We start from the raw sequence: 21,673 nt of genomic DNA, 5'->3' as shown, positions 1-21,673 counted from the left end.
TTTATTTTCTTTGTAATTAATGAATAGTTTTGTTTCACAATACTTTCAGAAAATGTTTGTTTTAGCTGGGTACAGTGGCTCATGCCTGTAATCCCAGCACTTTGGGAGGCCGAGATGGGTGGATCACCTGAGGTCAGGAGTTTAAGACCAGCCTGCCCAACATGGTGAAACCCTGTCTCTACTAGAAATACAAAAAATAGCTGGGCATGGTGGTGGACGCCTGTAATCCCAGCTGCTTGGGAGGCTGAGGCAGGAGAAATTGCTTGAACCCAGGAGGTAGAGGTTGCAGTGAGTGGAGATCATGCCCTTGCACTCCAACCTGGGCGACAAGAGCAAAACTCTGTCTCAGAAAATAAAAAATAAAATAAAATGTTTGTTTTATATGAGTTTGACAAAGGGAAAGAGCTTAAAGTAGGCTCCATCTAAATTCCGTTTTCTGCATTCCTTTTTTTCTTCATATAATGCAAGACCAGAAGAGAAGAAAATGAAAGGTGGGAACAACTCTGAGGAACTTGCAGTTGAGGGTGTCATAATAACTCTTTTTAACTGGTTTCTTCCCATTTGAGTGTTAGAATGAATTGAATTCTATTGTTTAACTCTGCTTTAATGTTCCTAGGTATGCAGGTGCCTTGAGAGCTTCAGGGGAAATGGCTTCAGCGCAGTATATTACTGCAGGTTTGTATACTATATATACTACTTTTTGATAGGAGTAAGACATTTTATTTTTCGCTCACAATCCTTTGCAGTTTACAGAATGTCTTTTGTAAAACATCACCTCATTAAGCTTGGAGTGTACATTACACTTAAGTTAAACAACTTGGTACTTAGTTTATCATCCGGATTATAAATCATTGATGTCTGTCCTTTTGTGAAAAATAATCTTTGGATTTTTTTGGATTAAATTATAATTTTGGCTTCAGGTTTGATTTGTATAATATATCTTTGGGGTTGACTCTGGGGATAGCCAGCGACGGGTTTTATCACAATCAATGTATCATTATAAAAGAGGGTCTTAGTGAGTATTGGTGTAAAGAAGTGATGTGTGTGAAGAGAAATAGTAATCTTAAAGGATAGAAATAACTGGTTTCTTCATTGCATAAGAGAATATAACCCCCACCTAATTTTGGACATTTTAATACTGTTAAATCTTTGGGTTAGGTCAATAGGGTTTTACAGTCATGCCTTTTTTTTACTCTCTCTCTAACAGCTTTATTGATATAGTGTACATATCATAAAATCTGCCCATTTAAAGTGTATAATTCATTGTTTTTTAGTTTATCCACAGAGTTGTGCAAATGTTACTAAAATGTTAATTTTAGAACATTATCATTCCAAAAAGCAACTTCATAACACCTAGCAGTCACCTCCTTTCCCATTTCTAGCCCTACCCAAACATTTATCTATGTGTTCTTTCTCTCTAGATTTGCATACTCTGGACTTTTGCTCTAAATGGAATTAAATAATATGTAGTCTCTTGTGACTGGTGTCTTTCACTTAGTATAATGTTTTCAGAATTCATCCACATTGCGGCATGTATCAGTAGTTCATTCTTTTTTATTGCTAAATAAGAGTGCCTTGTATGGACATGCCACATATCATTTATCCATTCATCACTGATGGATATTTGGGTTGTTTCCGCTTTTCGACTATTACAAATACTCCTGACATTCGTGTACAAGTCTTGGTGTGGACAAATGCTTTCATTTCTCTTTGGTATGTATCTAGGAGTGGAATTAATTGCTGGGTCATATGATTACTATATTTAACCTTCTGAGGAACTGCCGGAATTTTCCAAAGGAGTTGCACCGTTTTACATTTCCCCCAGAAGGGTATGAGGGTTCTGATTTCTCCGTCTCCTTACCAGCACTTAGTATTATATGTCTTTTTGACTATAGCCATCCAAGAGGTATGAAGTGTTATCTCGTTGTCAACCATTGATTTTTGATATTATAAACAGGTTTCTTTTGTGTCATTTGCAGTTAGAGAGATTTTACTCTAACCTTTTTTCCTAAAGTAGACTTACTTGTTGAAATGAAGTTTTTAGTGAGAAAGTGTGATCGTTTATATCTACTTCATTTGACAGCTCATGTATCTTAGAATAACTTAGAATTTCAGCAGCTTCTCCAGCATCATATATGCGGCTAATAGTATTGATGCGATGAAAAATACTGTTCTTTACATTTTTGCTTCTTGATTGTTTAACTTTTTGTTTTGAAATACATTTAAATTTACAGAAAAGTTGTAAGAATTCACCAGTTACTAACTTTTAGTCGCATTTGGTTTCTCATTTTTCTGTTACACATGTAATTTTTTCTGAACCATTTTAGAATAAGGCGCGAGACAGCAGGTGTTTTATTCCTGAATACTTCAGTATGTATTTCCTAACAATAAGGACATTCATAACCACAAGACAATTCTAATTTTCAGAATCTGGGCTGGGTGCAGTGGCTCATGCTTGTAATCCCAGCACTTTGGGAGGCTGAGGCAGGCAGATTACTTAAGGCCAGGGGTTTGAGACCAGCCTGGCCAACATGGCGAAACCCTGTCTCTACTAAAAATGCAAAAATTAGCCAGGTGTGTTGGTGCATGTCTGTAATCCCAGCTACTCGGGAGGCTGAGGCACGAGAATCGCTTGAACCTGGGAGGCGGAGGTTACAGTGAGCTGAGATTGTGTCACTGCACTCCAGCCTGGGCAACAGACTGAGACACTGTCTCAAAAAACAAACTTTTTTTTTTTAGAATTTGGGAGTTTCACACAGTACCCTAAAATACAGTCTTTATTCAGATTTTGCCAACTGTCCCAGTATCGTCCATTTAAAAAGTTTTTTTTTTTACTGCTTCAGGATTCAGTTTAAGATCCCACATTGCATTTAGTTGTTATGTCTTATTAATCTCTTTTAATCTATATTTCTTCTTGACCTTTTTCTTTCAAACTAATGAAATACTTTTGAGATGCTCTGTTGATGATATATACTAGATCTTAAATCATCTGTGTTTTTGAGTAGTGTATAAAGTATTGTTAAAATGTAGGCTTTTATTTAAAAAAAATTAGCTTGGTAGTGATGCCCAAATTTCAGCCTTCCCTCCAAAAATATTTTTTAAACATTGTGTTCAGTTTTGTTATTTAGGAACATTTTATCGAGCCCCTGCTTTGTGCTAAGATGCGGTAGTATTTGGTGGGTTGAGTCTGTATAATGGTGATAGGTGACATTTCACATCTTGGGTGTTAATAAAACATACAAGTTGAGATAAGCTAGAGGAAGAGTTTTGCTGTACATGAAGGAGGGCAAGATCTGATCACTAGGAAGTCAGCAGAGGAGAAATGTTTGAACTCCAAGAGAACAGACTAGTCCATGACTGTGAGATTCATGCTGCTGAGAGGGGTAAGTGGAAAGAAGATTTTCTGAAGAAGGTAAATTCTTAGTAGTTTTGGTTCTTAGCTGTCCAGTAGAGTCAGCTGTTTAAGGACCCAGATTTAAATCTCCAGGAGTTGAGTAGATGAGAACCAACTATAGGTTTAAAGGGAGGTAAGTTGGGAGAGGTGACCTGCTATCCTGATCTTGGCAGCGTAGCAGAACAATTACATTATGCCTGTTTGTCCCTAAACAGAGGTTATGTGTTCTTTGTACTGAATTAAAACACCCTGCTTTGGGAAGACAAAGGCTGGCAAGAAGAAAGAGAGAGGCAGGGCTCAGAAGTTGTTTACAGCTAGTGATTGCTTTGTAAGGTCTTCTGGTGAGTTCTTTAAGATTTAAAAATGATTTTTTTTTTTTCTTATTGAGAGTCCAACAATTGTCAAAGAGTAGATACACTTAAAAATATTTAAGCGGCTGGGCGTGGTGGCTCACACCTGTAATCCCAGCACTTTGGGAGGCCGAGGCGGGCGGATCACAAGGTCAGGAGTTTGAGCCCAGCCTGGCCAACATGGTGAAACCCTGTCTCTACTAAAAAAAAAAACGCAAAAATTAGCCAGGCATGGTGGCATGCTCCTGTAATCCCAGCACTCGGGAGACCCTTCAGTGTTCAAGCAGTTCTCCTGCCTTAGCCTCCCAAGTAGCTGGGGTTACAGGCTGAAGTGAGCGGATCATGAGGTCAGGAGTTGGAGACCAGAGCCTGGCCAGCATGGTGAAACCCCGTCTCTACTGAAAAAAAATACAAAAAATTAGCCGGGAATGGTGGCATGTCCCTGTAATCCCAGCTACTCTGGAGGCTGAGGCAGGAGAATTGCTTGAACCCAGAAGGCGGAGGTTGCAGTGAGCCGAGATCGCGCCACTGCACTCCAGCCTGGGCAACGGAGGAAGACTCCATCTCAAAAAAAAAAAATTAGGTAGGTTTTTGTTTGTATTAATTAAAATTAATTTACAGTCGCGTGTATTAAATATGTGACTGTTTTACTAAGGCAATGTTTGCTTTGTCTTTAAGCCCTTAGAGATTTGTTTGATTCCATGGATAAAACTTCTTCCAGTATTCCACCTATTATTCTACTGCAGTTTTTGCACATGGCTTTCCCACAGTTTGCCGAGAAGGGTGAACAAGGACAGTATCTTCAACAGGTAATTAGGGCAAGGTATTTTTCATTCTGTAAATGTAAAACTTAGGTTTCCTACATTTACCATACTTATTGGAACATAGTTCGAAATATAAACATCAGTCTTCTCTAGTTCATGCCACGGCTGTCTCTTGCCTGGAGCCGCACAGTAGTCTTAACTGATCATCTGGCTTCTGCCTTTGCCCCTTTGCAGTTTCTCTACACAGCCCGCAATGTCCTTTTTAAAATGAAGATAGGATTATGTTGGCCCCTTGTTCAGTACTCCCTAGTGATTTTCTACCGCAGTCCTAAATCCTCTAGCCCCTGGCTTTCTCTCTGAGTTCATCACTACCACTCTGCCCCTTGCTTGCCTCTCTCCAGCCGCACAGGCTTCCTTAAACCCTTCAAGTGCCCTCTTCCTGCAGGGCCTTTGCTCTTGTTCTTTGGCTGTCAGATAAGTGCAAGACCAGCTCCCTCACCTCCTTCAGGTCTCATGGCTCCAAGGCCAAAGCCTGGGGCTTTCCCTGATGACCTTATTGAAATAGCACACTTCCCTTCCCTTGATCACTTACTGTTTCCATCCTGCCTTTTTTTGCTTCATAACCCTTATCTCTACTTGAATTTTATATTTTCATTGCTATTATGCTGCGTATCTAGTACAGTGTTTAGCACAAATTGGAGCTCAGCAGATGTCTGTTGAATGAATAAGCTATCCTAGAATGCTTTATTTTTTGGAAGATCGTATGTCTTATTTGGCTTAATATTTTTGAAGAAGGAAACCACTTTCTTGCCTAGAAGACAGTGATTATTTTGAAAGAATTTTGTAGATCGTTCACTGCCAGGTTTACTTACTTTGCCTTTTTTTACATTACAGGATGCTAATGAATGTTGGATACAAATGATGCGAGTATTGCAACAGAAATTGGAAGCCATAGAGGATGATTCTGTTAAAGAGGTAGTTGAAATATATTTGTGATTATAGACTCTTGTTATACCTTGATTTTTTTTTTGAATTTTTTTCCCCTCAAAGGCTTAAAATAAGTTCCATCTTATAGGTAGATGTGTATTTAAATACTTTAGATGCTCAATCTGTAGTCAGAATTTAGAAGCTTGCATATGACATTTAAATTTAATGTATTATTTATTAAACTTAATTCATTGTTGATTTTTGGTAATGTGTTTTGAAGGATTTTACAGTAAGGGACTACACTTTAAAAAAACTGGATTGTGTGGAAGAAAATCTACATTAATATTTATATAAAGTTGGAATTTTTATTTTATTTTAATTTTTGCAGACAGACTCTTCATCTGCATCGGCAGTGACACCTTCTAAAAAGAAAAGTTTAATTGATCAGTTCTTCGGTGTTGAGTTTGAAACTACGTATCCTTATGAGCCAAGATATAGACTATACTCATACCTTATTAGAATTGGCATAAATAGCATCATTGGCTGATTGATTAGTGGTGGGTAGAAGAAAAATTCTTCAGAGGTTTTTTTTTCTTTGAGACGGAGTTTCGCTCTTGTCGCCCAGGCTGGAGTGCAATGGTGTGATCTTGACTCATTGCAGCCTCCGCCTCCTGGGTTCAAACAGTTCTGCCTCAGCCTCCCAAGTAGCTGGGATTACAGGCGCATGCCACCACGCCCAGCTAATTTTTTGTATTTTTAGTAGAGTTGGGGTTTCACCCTCTTGGTCAGGCTGGTATTGAACTCCTGACTTTAGGTGATCTACCCGCCTCGGCCTCCAGGTGTGAGCCACCGCGCCCAGCCCAGAGGTTTTTATACCTAAAAAAATACAATAATGGAAATTAGGAATTTGGAAAAATATACCTGTTGGAGTGATCTTGAAGGATAATGGGATTATTCATTATGTTTTGATTAATATAATTATTTTAAATTTATTTCTTGAAGGATATTTATTATTTTTTCCTAAGAACATCTTTAGCAGAGTCTACCTCATTTTCATTCACCTTATAAAGAATTAATTTCTTATATGTCAAGGTGACTGTTAATAATAACTTTTAAAATAAAAAAAGAATTTTTTAATTGCATAAAATGGTGTGTATCAACTATATACATGAGATTGAACCAGTTAATAAAACATGAATCAGGAAAGTACTGTATTCTAGGTCATGGTTAGAAAAACTTAGAAAAAATTTATGTTTATGTACCTTTGGGCTTCTAAGACCAATATAAGACCATACTAAATACTAGCTTATAGTTTAGAGTTTATTGCAGTTTATCTTTTAATACACATTTATTACTCATTGTTGTTTCTAGAATTGTTGATAGCCAAATGAACATTCTTAAGTATGTTGAAATGAATCTTGGGAGACTAAAATGTTTTAAATGCCAATGAATGATACTATTAATTTTAATGGAATTAGGATAATGTATTATATTCAAGAGTATATAACAAATTGAATACCCGTTGGCATATTCCTTATCTTAGTTTACAAAGCATGAAATGTACAGAATCTGAAGAAGAGGAAGTCACCAAAGGAAAGGAAAACCAACTTCAGCTTAGCTGTTTTATCAATCAGGAAGTCAAGTATCTTTTTACAGGACTTAAATTGGTAAGGACAATCCCAGTCCATCCTTGTTGTTCGTGAATTCCATGTTTGTGAGTAAGCCAAAGTCATTATTCGCTGGGCTTTAATGGTCATTTGTAGACATGCAAATGCAGAGCAATACGCATTTTGAGTTGCCCGATACACACAGTCCCATCTGAGGTCAAACAAGTACTTGGCCTTCTTGTTTCAGCTTGGTAAACAAATATCATTTTAGCAGGAATGTTAGAACTGTTGTTTTAAAAAAAAAATTCTGCTTTTTGTTGGTTATTTCACTGTTTAAGATGACCCCCCAAGCATAGGGCTGAGTGCTGTCTGGTGTTTCTAAGTGTGGGAAGGCTGTGATGTGCCTTACTGAGAAAATATACTTGTTAGAGAAGCTTCAGTTGGGCCTGAGTTGCGCTGTTGGCTCTGAGTTCAATGTTAATTAATCAACACAGTATGTGAAATAAGGTGTCTTTAAACACAAACACACATAAAGCAAGGTTATGTATTGATTGGTTGGTGAAAATGTGATCAAAGGCTGGTGGGAATCTAATCCTGTATTTCCCCTAGGAGCAGTGGTTCGGTATTCACTGATTCAGTGCTTGTGGTGACTTTGTAGAACATAATTACTGTGACTAACAAAATCAACTGTATAGTCAGAAATCAAACAAACTTCAACTAGCTCTTCATTTCATAGACAAAAGCATTATTGACATGGTTGCATATGCTAACAAATATTGGGACATCTCACTTTTTAATCACTGGATGTTCCTGCTTCACACTGTGAAGAAGCACCTAGTGCTTTGTGCTGTACCTTGCTTTATTTTAAAGCACTCAAGAAATGTTTGTTGAATAATTTACATGTTTGTTAAGATTTTTCCTTAGAGATAGTTGTTTTCATGGGCCCTATAACTTAGTTGAACTATTAACTTTAAGGAAAATTACTTAATCTAAGCTTCTGTTTTCTTACGTGAAAATGAGAGTAACTGTAGGGTTGTTTGTGGGTTTGTGCTCTTAACCATTAAGGGTGATCATATGATGTATTGTCTAAACCAGGACACTTTGGTGGAGAGTGAATGAGGGTATGTTAGTAATTATGCAGTATAAACTGGGATTTTTCTGTGCAAATCAGGGCATGTAGTCGTTCTGCCATTGCACTGTCTTGCAGTAGAGGCCCTGGAATTTAAATAACCTAATTGGCTTTTGGCAGAGCCAGAACTAGAACTTGCTTCTTTCATTATTCAGTTAGTGCTGCTTTTCCAGTGCCATACTAAAGAATACGGACTCACATAAAATGTCAGCTTCCACTCTGCTAATAAGCCCATGGATAAAACATACGGTTTTGCTTGCTGACTTATTAATTTGGTATTCTTTGGGGATATGTATATCTCTCAAAGGATCTCCCCATTTGAACTGGTATCTTTTAATAGTTTTCAAATTATAGTTCATGTGATTCCACTTCAAAAGCACTGATGATTAGGATTGTTTATTTTATTTTATTTCTTTTTTTTTTTTTTTTTTTTGAGACGGAGTCTCTCTCTATCGCCCAGGCTGGAGTGCAGTGGCACAATCTCAGCTCACTGCAACCTCTGACTCCCAGGTTCAAGCAATTCTCCTGCCTTAGCCTCCTGAGTAGCTGGGACTACAGGTGCGTGCCACCACGCCTGGCTGATTTTTGGTATTTTTGGTAGAGACAGGGTCTCGCCATGTTAGCCTGGATGGTCTCAATCTCCTGACCTTGTGATCCGCCCACCTCGGCCTCCCAAAGTGCTGGGATTATAGGAATGAGCCACCATGCCCAGCCAGGATTATTTATTTTAAAAGTTAGCTTCTTCCTAAACACAGTTGTATGAAAAATAAATACATGAATAAAAGTTAGCCATTGCAACATCTAGATATTTGAAGAAGGGCCTGGAGGGCAGAATTTTTAAAAATTTTGGTTGATCCTCTTTGCTGTCTCCTCTAACCATGACCAATAAAGAGAAATCTTGAAGGAAGAAAAGTCAGTGAAAAATGATGAGGCATTGGAATAGGTCCTCTGTGCAGAGGCCTAGTTTGGGCAGAGGGGGTGCGTTGATAAACACTGAAGCGGGACATGGATTATGTTGATAAACAAGATGATTTGTTATCTGGGGGCTCTCATCTATGGTTTGGGGTAAGGTTGGCAAGGGGAAGGGTTGGTAAAGGGCATAAGAAGAAGAAAGAGTGAGTCACGCTCTGTCTTATGATACCGAGGGGAGAGTTTTGAGCCAGTGTGGATATGAACGTGGTGACTTTTAAGAGAAATTCATTTAAAAACACACAAAACTACTTAACCCCCAGGAGCCAAATCATGTAAGGCATGATGTGCAAGTTTTAGGATATACCAGCAAATGAAGTCTCAGTGTTAATTGGAGACTGTGGAGTGGAGTGCTTTGGCAGGGACTCTCCAGGATGGTATTTTCTTCACAATTTTGTAAAAGTATAGGAAAACCGAACATACCCAGAAGGTCTAGATGATAGTAGATTGGTGGTAATATTAAGATTTCACCAGATATACTTTCTTGAAAAACGTGTATTCCTAAAATGTATTTATTTCCTTTGTAACTTTTAAGATATTTTATCTTTTGTTCTGATAATTCTTGAGTAATTTGGCTTCATTTGTCTACTGCTTTGCTGCTGAATAAACTTGGTTAAATGTTAAAAAGCTACTCCACAGTGATTCCTTTTGTAATATGATTAGTAATTTTAAAAAATCAGACGTTAAAAATTATTATACAAGTGTAACATGCTTAAACATTACCAGTAGGTTATTTTAATTCTAATTTCTTTTTTGTTTGTTTTCTTAAAGCAGAGCACATAAGTAGTGCTAATTCTTTCTATGACATTAGAAATAGTAGTGAATGTTTGTTAAATGTAGAGTATATGCCAAATATTTTAGCAGGTTTTCTACATGTACTGACTGTAATTCTAACAATAACACTATAACATAGATTACCGCTACCACCTTTTCCAAATGATGCCCAGACGGATAAATACCGTTTCCACTGTTACACGGGCTGTAAGAAGCGGAAAGGTGGTCATGCTGGTTAAGATATGTGCAGTAGCTAAAGGCTTTCCCACATCTGTTAGGTTAACAGAGGTTTCTGTGTTAGGACTTTTTTCAAATTTAACAATAATTGATTGGTGCTGATTGGCTTTTATGCATAAAACGTAAAGAACAGGAGTTTCTTGGGCTGTCTTAATTTTCCTCTAGAGTGAATATTCTGATAATAAACAGGAATGACAGCTTTGTTATATGAAATACAATATAAAATTCTCTGAATCTAAGCATCATTTGGGGCATAACTAAAAAAGAGCAAACAATATTTACACTCGGAGGAATCCACAACAACGTAAATTATTTGATGCCTTATAAGAATTGAACAGTATCTGAAAGTCTTCCCATATTGTCATCAAATTGTGTCTCAGTGGTATAAACCCATTGATGTACTGTATATTGCCTCTTAGGTAGTGCTAGTTTTTAAAAGGCTTAGTGGTGTGATTCTGTATTGCAGAAATAAAATTTTTAAAATTAATGTTTGGTCTTCTGTTATGTTCTTTTTTAGCGACTTCAGGAAGAAATCACCAAACAGTCTCCAACGTTGCAAAGAAATGCCTTGTATATCAAATCTGTAAGTTATGCAGTCCTTTCGAAGCCAAATTCCGCTTTATTGAAATATTTCCAGTTAATTAATTTTATCCAGTCTTAATTTTTACCACCAAAGAATTAAAACTTGTATGGTATTTTGATGTAATGGGATTTCTTTCCATTTTCTCTCCTCAGTCCAAGATCAGCCGGCTACCTGCTTACTTGACCATTCAGATGGTTCGATTTTTTTATAAAGAGAAGGAATCTGTGAATGCCAAAGTTCTTAAGGTTAGTAATGAACTTTACTTTGTATAAGAAATGTAATTCTTTGAAGGTAATTGCTAACTTACAATTGCTTTCATTATTCCTTTAGGAATAGTTAAGCTTTCTTTGAAATATTTAGGGGAGTTAATATTAGACAAGTGATTCTTAGAACGTATATTAGAATTATCTATTGTCTTTTTTATTTTTAATTGTACACATGCCTGGCTTCTCCCTCACCCCCAAACATCTGGGTAGGTCTTCGGTGGGGCCTAGGATATTATATTTTTCAAAATATTCATATACAATTCTGATGGCTCTCCTGCACTACCCAGAAATAGTACCCTAGACCACGTCCTCAGCTTCAGGGATACTGATTCAGTAGGCTTGGAGATGGTCTTGAGGTAGGGAGTGATAACACTCTGCACTATACTCTAGGTGGTTTCTTTCTTTTTTTTTTTTTTGAGACGGAGTCTCGCTCTGCCACCCAGGCTGGAGTGCAGTGGCGCGATCTCGGCTCACTGCAAGCTCTGCCTCCCGGGTTCATGCCATTCTCCAGCCTCAACCTCCTGAGTAGCTGGGACTACAGGCGCCCACCACCGCACTCGGCTAATTTTTTTTGTATTTTTGGTAGAGACGGGGTTTCACCGTGGTCTCAATCTCCTGACCTTTTGATCCGCCCGCCTTGGCCTCCCAAAGAGTTCCTTTCTTTCAGGTGAAAGGAGAAAGAGTTAAATCACTGGTGCCCAAAGAGTACTTAAATTGTAATCCCTTGATTTAGGATCCAGCCTCAGAATCTAACTGTTTTTGTTGAGTTGTAGTTCTGCTACATCTCCATAGAGTCCTGGGAGGGGCCTGTCTATCATTTTAGCCTTTTGAGCTTAAATTCTTAGTATATTTTCCAGTATACTTAGCGTTGTATGAGAAGGTTAAATGTAGTTTAAGTATCTAGTGTTGTATACTTTAAACATATACTACTATAAGCTATTGAACTTCATCACTATTATTTCTATGTAAAGTTGTATTTCAAATTAAAAAAAAAAACCCATAAGTTTATTCTAGTTTGGGAGATCCATTATTTTCACAGCAGCTTGTCTAATATTTCTGAGATGTTTCTTTTCCCAGGTAAATTTTGGTACTTCCTCTGTGGTTAGTTTTGTGGGTTAGAGTATTTAATGGAAAAACATGTTTTAAAAATTTCTCACCTTAAAAAAGTTAGAACCAGATCATTCTTGAAAATAGGCACTCTTAAGAGGTTTTCAACTGCAGATTTCCAAGTGATTTTCACAGATTTTATTTTCAACTGTATCTGAATTATGAAAGCATTACTTCAGATATGTGATACTTTAAATAAATATCTTTATAAATGTGTTTACATGTGTTTTTTGTTTGTTTGTATATAGGATGTTAAATTTCCTCTTATGTTGGATATGTATGAGCTGTGTACACCAGAACTTCAGGAGAAAATGGTGTCTTTTCGATCCAAATTCAAGGATCTAGAAGATAAAAAAGTGAATCAGCAGCCAAATACAGTAGGTTCTTACTGCTGACTTTATACTCTTAATATCTTAATCTCCCATCAGTGCTCAGCAATTACTCTTTTTTTTCCTGCTTCATTTTTCCTTCAGAACCATACTTTGTATAGTATTAATAAAAATGGATGCATCTGTATTACAATTAGCAGGTATACACATCCTCCATATATCAGTGCAGATCTTTAAAGTTTTGCATGTGTTTTATTTTATTTTCCTTTTTTTGTGTGACAAGGTCTTCCTTTGTCACTCAGGCTCACTGCAGTCTCAACCTCCCAGGGGCAGATGATCTTCCCGCCTCACCCTCCCAAGTAGCTGGGACCACAGGTGTGCGCCACCATGCCCAGCTATTTTTTTGTATTTTTGGTAGAGACAGAGTTTTGCCATGTTGCTCAGGCTAGTCTCGAATTCCTGAGCTCAGGCGATCTGCCCACCTAGGCCTCCCAGAGTGCTGGGGATTATAGGCATGAGGCACCACACCTGGCCTTTAGGTGTATTTTAGCATGAGAAACAGAACTCTACTTAGAGTAAATGAGTCCTTTGTGGTAGAATAAGCTTAATATTTTCTTTCCCCCCATAATCTATAGCTCATATTCCTTTTATACTTATCTCCTCAAAGTACTTCACATAAAACCTTACCTGGTGTTGACCTTGATGCAGTCAAAATACGGGACATTTCCATCACCACAAAGACCTTGCATTATTGCCACAGGGCCACTTTTCTTCTGCCCTACCCCTTCCTTAATTCCTGACAGCTACCAACCTGTTCATTTCTATAATTTTTGTCATTTCAAGAAAGTTGACCAGGCATGGTGGCTCACGCTAGTAATCCCAGGACTTTGGGAATCTGAGGCAGGAGGATCACTTTAGGCCAGGAGTTCGAGACTATCCTGGGCAACATAGTGAAACCCTGTCTCTACAAACTATGAAAATAAAAAAAAATCAGTTGGATGTGGTGGCATACACTGGTAGTCCCAGCTACTTGGGAGGCTGAGATGAGAGGATCGCCTGAGGCCAAGAGTTAAATGCTGTAGTGAGCCATGATTGTGCCACAGCACTCCAACCTATATAACAAAGCAAGATCCTGTTTCTAAAAAAAAATTATACAAATGGAATAAAAACTCTTCCACTTTTTAATATAACCTTTCTCACTCAGCATAATTCTCTGGCGACTCATCCAGGGTGTTGTGCATATCAGTTGCTCCTTCCATTTCATTGCTGATCAGTATTCCCTGGTGTGAATTTACCACAATCTGCTTCACCATTCACCTATTGAAGAACACCTGGGTTGTTTCTAGTTTTTGTCTGTGATGAATAAACCTGCTGTAAACATTCGTGTACAGGTTTTAATGTAAACGTAAGTTCCATTTCTCTGGAATGAATGCCTAGGAATGCAGTTGTTAGATTGCATGGTAGTTGCATGTTTAGTTTTTCAAGAAACTGCCAGATATTTTCTAGAGTGGCTGTACCATTTTACATTTCCACCAGCAAGGTGTGACTGATTCACTTGCTCTGCATTCTCACCAGTATTTGGTGTTGTCACTATTTTTCATTTCAGCCATTGGATAGGTTTATAGTGATACTGTGTTTTCCTTTGCACCTTCCTAGTGGCTGATGAAGTTGAGCATGTCTTCATGTGTTTATTTGCTATCTGTATATCCTCTTTTGTAAAATGCTTCCTCTTGCCTTTTCCCTATTTTCTAATTGGACTGTTTGTTTTTTTACTCTTGAATTTTGAGAGTTCTCCATATTCTAGACCTTTGTTGGATATGTGGTTTGGGAATATTTTCTCCTAGTCTGTAGCTTATGTTTTCATCCTCTTAACCTAGGGTCTTTTGCAGAGGAAAGGTTTTTTAAATTTTTTTGAAATCCAGTCTATTTTTTTCTTTAGTTGCTTGTGCTATTGGTGTCATATCTAAGAAAGCATTGCCGGGCTCAGCATGGTGGCTCTCACCTGTAATCCCAGCACTTTAAGAGTCTGAGGCAGGCAGATCACTTGAGGTCAGGGGTTTGAGACCAGCCTGGCAAACATGGTGAAACCCTGTCTCTACTAAAAATACAAAAAATTAGCTGGGTGTGGTGGTGTGTACGTATAATCCCAGCTACTTGGGAGGCTGAGGCAGGAGAATCGCTTGAACTGGGGAGGCAGAGGTTGTAGTGAGCTGAGATCACGCCACTGCACTCCAGTCTGGGCGACATTGCTTAGTCCATGCCCTCAGAGATTTATACGTATGTTTTTTTCTGAGAGTTTTATGGTTTTAGTTCTTCCATTTAGGTCTTTGATCCATTGAGGGTTAACTTTTTATATAGTGTGAGGTGTCGGTTCAGATTCATTCTTTTGCATGTGAATATCCGGTTGTCTCAGCACCATTTTTTAAGAAGACTGTTCTTTGCCCATCAAATGGTCTTGGAACCTTTGTAGAGATTAATTTGACCATCTGTATGTATGAGTGTATTTCTAGACTATTAATTTTATTCCGTTGGTCCATATGTCTGTCCTGATGCTCATACCAGACTGTCTTGATTACTGTAGTTTTCTAATAAGGCTTGAAATTGTGAAGTATCAGTCTTCACTTTTCTTCTTTTTGAAAGTTATTTTAGCTATTCTGAGTCCCTTGCATTTCCATGTATATTTTAGGATCAGCTTGTCCATTTCTTCAAAAAAGATTGATGGGGATTACATTGAATCTGTGGATCAATTAACAAGTATTACCATCTTAATAGTATTAAGACTAATCTTAGCACTTTGGGAGGCCAAGGTGGGCAGATTGCTTGAGTCCAGAAGTTCGAGACCATCCTGGGCAACATGGCGAAACCCTGTCTCCACAAAAAATACAAAAATTAGCCAGGCGTGGTGGTGTGTGCCTGTAGTCCCAGCTGTTCAGAAGGCTAAGGTGGGAATATGAATAAAAAAGACTTTGCAAAGTTACAAGCATCATACAAATATACATGAATCATTATAATTTTCATGGTCTCATCCTGCCCATTCTATTCTTAATCCCCTCCACAAAGTAGAAAGTATTGATTGCCCAAAGTTTTAAATATTTTAAATATTTTAAATTTTTTTTCATAAAAATAGTGTTGTCGCTATTTTTCATTTCAGCCATTGGATAGGTTTATAGTGATCCTGTGTTTTCCTTTGAACTTTCCTAGTGGCTGATGAAGTTGAGCATGTCTTCATGTGTTTATTTGCTATCTGTATATCAGATATAAGATATGGATTCCATTCCAGCAGATATGGAAATATAGTTGATGGGCAAATCACTTGAGCATGGGAAATAGAGGTCATAGTGAGCCAAAATGGTGCCACTGCACTCCAGTCTGGGTGACCGAGTAAGACTCTGCCTCAAAAAATAAAAAGTATTTAAGTCTTACAGTCCATAAACTTCATGTGTCTTTCTATTCATTTAGGTCTTTAATTTTTTTCGTAATGTTTTATAGTTTTCAGTGTACAAGCCTTGGACTTTTTTGGTTAAATTTATTCCTAAATAGTTTATTCTTTTTGATGCTTTTGTAAATGGCATTCCTTTCTTAATTTCATTGTCTAGAGTGGCTAGTAAAGCTAGCGTATAGAAATAAAATTTACTTTGTATATGGATCTTAAATCCTTGAGTTTGCTGAATTTATTAGCTGCTTTTATCCATTAGTGTTTTAAAGAGATTATGTAGAATTGGTGTTAATTTTTTTTTAAACATTTGATAGAATTGGTGGAACAGTCTATGCTTTGAGATTTTACTTTCAGGAGCTTTTATTTGTTTATTTTATTTTATTTATTTTTTTTCTATTGCCTAAACATAGGCAGGCACATTTTCAGGAGTTTTTACATTTCAAATTTAATTTCCTTCATAGATATAGGGCTATTCAAATGATCTATTTCATATTGTATGTTTTTGTAATTTGTTTTCCCAGAATTGATCCATTTCATAAGCTGATCAAACTTGTATGTAGAGTTGTTTCTAGTATTTATTTATTACCCTTTTGATGTCTGTAGAGTGTTTAGTGAGATGCATCCCGTTTCATTGCTGATATTAGTAATTTGTGTTTGTCCCCCTTGCTTGAGGATTATTAATTTTATTGATGTCTTCAAAGAATTGACTTTGTTTCATGGATGTTTCTCTATTTTCTGTTTTTAATTGTATTGATTTCTGCTCTTATTTCCTTTATTCTGCTTGCCTTGTGATATAAATTTCCCTTTCAGCAGTGATTTCACTATATCCTATGAATTTTGATATATGGTATTTTTATTTTCATTCTGTTCCTTGTATTTTTAAAAATTTATCTTGAGACTTCCTCTTTGGCCATGGGTTATTTAGAAGGGTCTACGTAATTTTCCTGTTATGTTTCTGTTGATTCTAGTTTGATGCCATTGTGGTGACAGAACACACTTACTTGATTTAAATTCTATTACATTTATTTATTTATTTGAGACTGAGTCTTGCTCTGTCACCCAGGCTGGAGTGCATAGGTACAATCTCGGCTCAGTGCAACCTCTGCCTCCTGGGTTCAAGCAATTCTCATGCCTCAGCCTCCCGAGTAGCTGGGATTACAGGCGAGTGCCACCATGCCCGGCTAATTTTTGTATTTTTATTAGACACAGGGTTTCATCATGTTGGCCAGGCTGGTCTTGAGCTCCCGATCTCAAGTGATCCGCCTGCCTCGGCGTGAGCCACTATACCTGGCCTAAATTATATTAAATGTAAATGTGATTTAGGTATAGACTATTTACATTTAGTGCAATTATTGACATGTTAGGGTTTAATTCTGCTTTTTTGATGTTTTGCTTTTTTTTTTTGTCTTCTTATGGGTTACTTGAACTGTGTTTTAGAATCCTGTTTTACTTTATGTTTTTAAATGTGTTTCTTTGTATAGTTTTTTCAATGGTTGCTGTAGGTGGTTTCATTATCTGTATAAAAAAGATGTGATTAACCTAGTTGCCATTTTTTGTTGTGGAATCCTTTTGACTTCTTGCCATCACAGCTACCTGTAAGCTGCTGGCATTGTCTTCATTACCATTATAGTTTTAAAGAACTTTGTGCTGTATTCCTAGATAAGTTATTTTTCTCACGTTACATGCTAAAATGAGTTGAAGCAGTGAGTTCCTCCTAAGAGTCCTTGTCTAATTTAAATCATACCTCTTTAATGTAGGTAAATCTTTGTTGAAAAATATTTCAGTTCATTTGTGCTGGCATGGTAAGTGGACATGGCTCAGGAGGTTTAATACAAATTGCAGGAATTCTTGTTTTAGAGGTAGTTGTTTTTTTCCCCCACCTCTGTGGTTTGATAGTATTTTGGTAACACTGGGGAATTGGGTTTTCCTTTTCTGCCCTAGAGCACAGTTTAACTGTACTGCTGTATTCACTGGTATGCTTTCACTTTAGTGGTTTAAAATTGGTCATCACGTTCAGGGTGTCTGTTACTGTACTGTAACAAGATTTTATATTGTTAAAGTGTAGGACTGCTGGGTTTACAGTTTTAACTGTGGTTATTTCATTTTAGTAATTTGGAAGGTAGACTGTATTTTGTCTCTGTGCTTTGCACTGTAGACAGTAAATATTTATGAAATTGAACACTTACAGAGAATTCAAATTTTATTTCCAAAATCATGATTTCAAATTAAACATTTTTTTCTCCTCAGAGTGACAAAAAGAGTAGTCCCCAGAAAGAAATTAAGTATGAACCCTTTTCTTTTGCTGATGGTAAGTAACATTTTCATTTTAATTAAGTTATTGTATAACTCAATTAAATTGTCTTTTTAAGGTAAAATTTATGTCTTGCCCCATATTTACTTATTCTGATGTGCTTTTCAAACAACATGTCAGGTTTCTTGAACAATTTACCTTAATGACGTATAGTAAATTTACTCGTTGGCATACAGTTCTATGAGTAAGTTACTTCTTAAAACATCAATCATGAAGCCTTAACTATGATTGGACAGTAGTATCTTATTGGATTCTGATAATACTTTCCTAATGTGAACTTTAGAGTTATTCTTGATTGTTACTTAGCTTGAGAAGGCACATGTCTATTCATTGTCTAATATTAATGGATTTACATCTTTCTTTAGATATTGGCTCCAATAATTGTGGATACTATGACTTACAAGCAGTACTAACACACCAGGGAAGGTCTAGTTCTTCAGGTCATTATGTATCGTGGGTGAAAAGGAAACAAGGTAAAGAGTATTCTTTTTTCAACTGTTCAATATTATTTTAACAGTTTATTTATTATAAATTTTATAGCAGTGTGGTTTTCAAACTTCGGGTCTCAGAACCACTTTACATTCTTGAAGCCCCAAAGAGCTTTGGTTTATGAAGTTTGCCTCTCTTAATATTTACTGTATTAGAAATTAAAACTGAGAAATTAAGAAAGTTAGTATTAAAAATGATAGTAATAAGCCCATTACATATTAATGTAAAAACAAAATGAGTGAGAAATGGTACTGATTTACATTTTTGTCTTTCTGTTGTCTGGCTTAAATAGGAGGCAGCTGGGTTCTCCTGTTAGTGTTCGCATTCAGTCTGTTGCGTTATCATACATTATGTAGCCTCTGGAAAATTCCTGAGTACACTTGAGAGAATGCGGGTGGAAAAGGCAAGCAGTGTTGTAGTGGTGTCATTGAAGTAGTTGTAACCTGGTGGAACCCCTGCAGTGCCCTTAAGCCTGTATGGTCACTGGGCCGCACCTGGAGGACTGTTGGGTGTGGCCAATGGAGCACTGCTGTGCCTCCGATGACTTGATACCTTTTTTTGCAGTGGAACTCTGAGAAGAATCCTGCATAACATTAATTCATCTTCTTCTCCCTGTTATTTAGATGAATGGATTAAGTTTGATGATGACAAAGTCAGCATCGTAACACCAGAAGATATCTTACGGCTTTCTGGTGGTGGAGACTGGCATATCGCTTACGTTCTACTCTATGGGCCTCGCAGAGTTGAAATAATGGAAGAGGAGAGTGAATAGTAATCTTCATTTTAGCTATTTATGCTTAGATGTGAAAATAAATGTTATTTGTTGATCATTTCTATAATCCAGAGCTTTAGAGGAAGACACATAGGTGGTTTTATGTTTCACCTCATTTGGAACAAAAGAGGACAGAAGCAGACCACTCTGTGCACCAACCTAAAAAATTACAGAGAAAATTATCTTTGGATTGTGCTGCCCTATATAAAGGTGGCAGAAAGACATTTTTTAAAAGCTTATTATTTCTTGCATTATTTTAAAAAGTTCAGAGTTGAAATGCCTTTCAACCATTTCCTTCTGTGGTTATTTTTCTTGCTGCCTTTTTCACCCAAGATTCAGCAATCAGATGTTTATTGCACACCTATTACCTATTATTTGTTGTTCTTGCATGGTTCAAACCATCATTCTGTAGCCACCCATCCTTGCCTTATCTAACAAACATTTTTCCAGGAAGGTGGAAAAGGAAGTGTTGATCTTCTTGTGTGACTCAGTGCTGCTGTCCATCCCATGGAAACATGGGCACAATCAAGTATTTGTACAGCCTATTGCAGGCTTTTCCTGACTTTAAAATAAATTATGATCAATAATAGTACATTTGATTATACATTTATTATTGTGTCTCTCTCTGATGTACTGTGGATTGTACATTTAACTTTGGAATGGCTTTGTAATAATCAGTCTTAAGAAAATGTTGACAAGCTCTGGTTGCTTATTTTTAGAAAATGAGGACATTTAATAATAATAAAAAAAAGAGGGATTAATAGCTTTTGACCTCAAGTCTTTTGTCTTCTGAGTGTTGGAGCTTGGCTGAAGATATGTTTAATACTGTACAATTTCTGAAGATGGTTATTAACACTGTGCTGTTAAGCATCCATTTAAAAATATTTGTTATCTTCTTTGCCTGCCTGTATTTTAAAAAGAAATACAAAGTTGTAAAAGTAATGGATTTCTTTGGATGCTGAATGCAGTGATGTTATCAGTCAGATTCTTTCCTTGGCTCAGTTGTGTTTGTATTTCCTTTCTTAATTCCCCAAATCTTGGCTGGGTGCGGTGACTCATGCCTGTAATCCCAGCACTTTGGGAGGCTGAGGCAGGTGGATCACTTGAGGTTGAGTTCGAGACCAGCCTGGCCACATGGTGAAACCCTGTCTCTACTAAAAATACAAAAATTAGCTGGATGTGGTGGTGCACACCTGTAATCCCAGCTACTTGGGAGGCTGAGGTGGGAGAATTGCTTGAACCCGGAAGGCGGAAGTTGCAGTGAGCTGAGATCATGCCACTGCACTCCAGCCTGGGTGACAGAGAGACTCTGTCTCAAAAAAAAAAAAGAAAAAATCCCCAAATCTTAATGTCTATTTCAGAATTTTAGTGATTTTAAGGTGACAGTAGAAAATACCAAGCATATGAGGTATTTCAATATGATAGGCTTCTTACATTTTAATACATTAGTTACTCATCTTTGTTCCAGGACCCTTGACTGATTGCTAGGGAAAGGATAAAGCATAGAATACCAGCCAGTTTGGCTCTGATTTTGAGTTATTTATAATAAAGTTTGGGGATTATCATAACATCTCATCTTTCTTTGTGTATGTTGTTTTAATGCTCTGCAGAGCACAACACTGACAACTATTAAAAATAGAAAATAACAGCCATTTTACTTTCAAATCTGATGTGATGCAATCTGTGAACACTAGGAGGGGATAAAATAAGCATTGCTGGGAAACTTATTTGTAAATAGCTTCCTCACCTAAACTTTGACTTGGCAATCAATACTTTCTACTTTGTGGAGAGGATTAAGAATAGAATGGGCAGGATGAGACCATGAAAATTATTATGATTCGTGTATATTTGTATGATGCTTGTAACTTTGCAGTCTTTTTTATTCATTGTCTCATTTGGTCAGAACAATTTTATTGAGGACTTGAATTTAACAATTAGAATTTAGATTTTCTGACTGTAGCTACTAAATGTTGTAGCTACTAGACCAGGTGAGCTAGGTTTAGAGCAAAGTATATAAGCCTTGTATGGAATATATTAGAATTTTAAAAATTGTAATTCCTTATCATTATAAAAAGCTTGATTTCATTTTATTTGCTCTAAAAAAGCATTATTCCAAAGAATTTTTTCAAGTAGAAATGGGAGTTATACCAGTGTTGTTTTAAACTAATAAGGCTATTTTAGAATTCAGCCTTGCCTGTAAGGTCTCTGAGAAGGGAGAGTAGGCCAAAA

The 21,673-nt window shown here is 36.9% G+C and overlaps 1 protein-coding gene across 3 annotated transcripts in view; it reads left to right on the top strand.

Annotated features, from left to right (window-relative positions):
• USP14 (ubiquitin specific peptidase 14) overlaps positions 1–20,427 on the top strand; it is a 56,385-nt gene extending 35,958 nt beyond the window's left edge. For 2 of the 3 annotated variants that reach the window (XM_054460333.2, XM_054460334.2), the window contains 11 exons: positions 617–675; positions 4,423–4,553; positions 5,403–5,483; positions 5,824–5,909; positions 6,988–7,102; positions 10,669–10,734; positions 10,887–10,979; positions 12,356–12,484; positions 18,120–18,180; positions 18,549–18,656; positions 19,296–20,427. In XM_054460333.2, the coding sequence (XP_054316308.1) occupies positions 617–675; positions 4,423–4,553; positions 5,403–5,483; positions 5,824–5,909; positions 6,988–7,102; positions 10,669–10,734; positions 10,887–10,979; positions 12,356–12,484; positions 18,120–18,180; positions 18,549–18,656; positions 19,296–19,444 (1,078 nt within the window). In that variant the 3' untranslated portion in view covers positions 19,445–20,427. The remainder of the gene's footprint in view (positions 1–616; positions 676–4,422; positions 4,554–5,402; positions 5,484–5,823; positions 5,910–6,987; positions 7,103–10,668; positions 10,735–10,886; positions 10,980–12,355; positions 12,485–18,119; positions 18,181–18,548; positions 18,657–19,295) is intronic. The other variant, XM_063653462.1, reaches the window with a different exon arrangement.
• The last annotated feature ends 1,246 nt before the right edge of the window (positions 20,428–21,673 follow it).

This window comes from Pongo pygmaeus, chromosome 17 (assembly GCF_028885625.2).
Source record: "Pongo pygmaeus isolate AG05252 chromosome 17, NHGRI_mPonPyg2-v2.0_pri, whole genome shotgun sequence".
Taxonomy (NCBI): domain Eukaryota; kingdom Metazoa; phylum Chordata; class Mammalia; order Primates; family Hominidae; genus Pongo; species Pongo pygmaeus.
The sequence above is the reverse complement of the archived record's forward strand: the minus strand, read 5'-3'. Positions and strand labels throughout refer to the sequence as shown.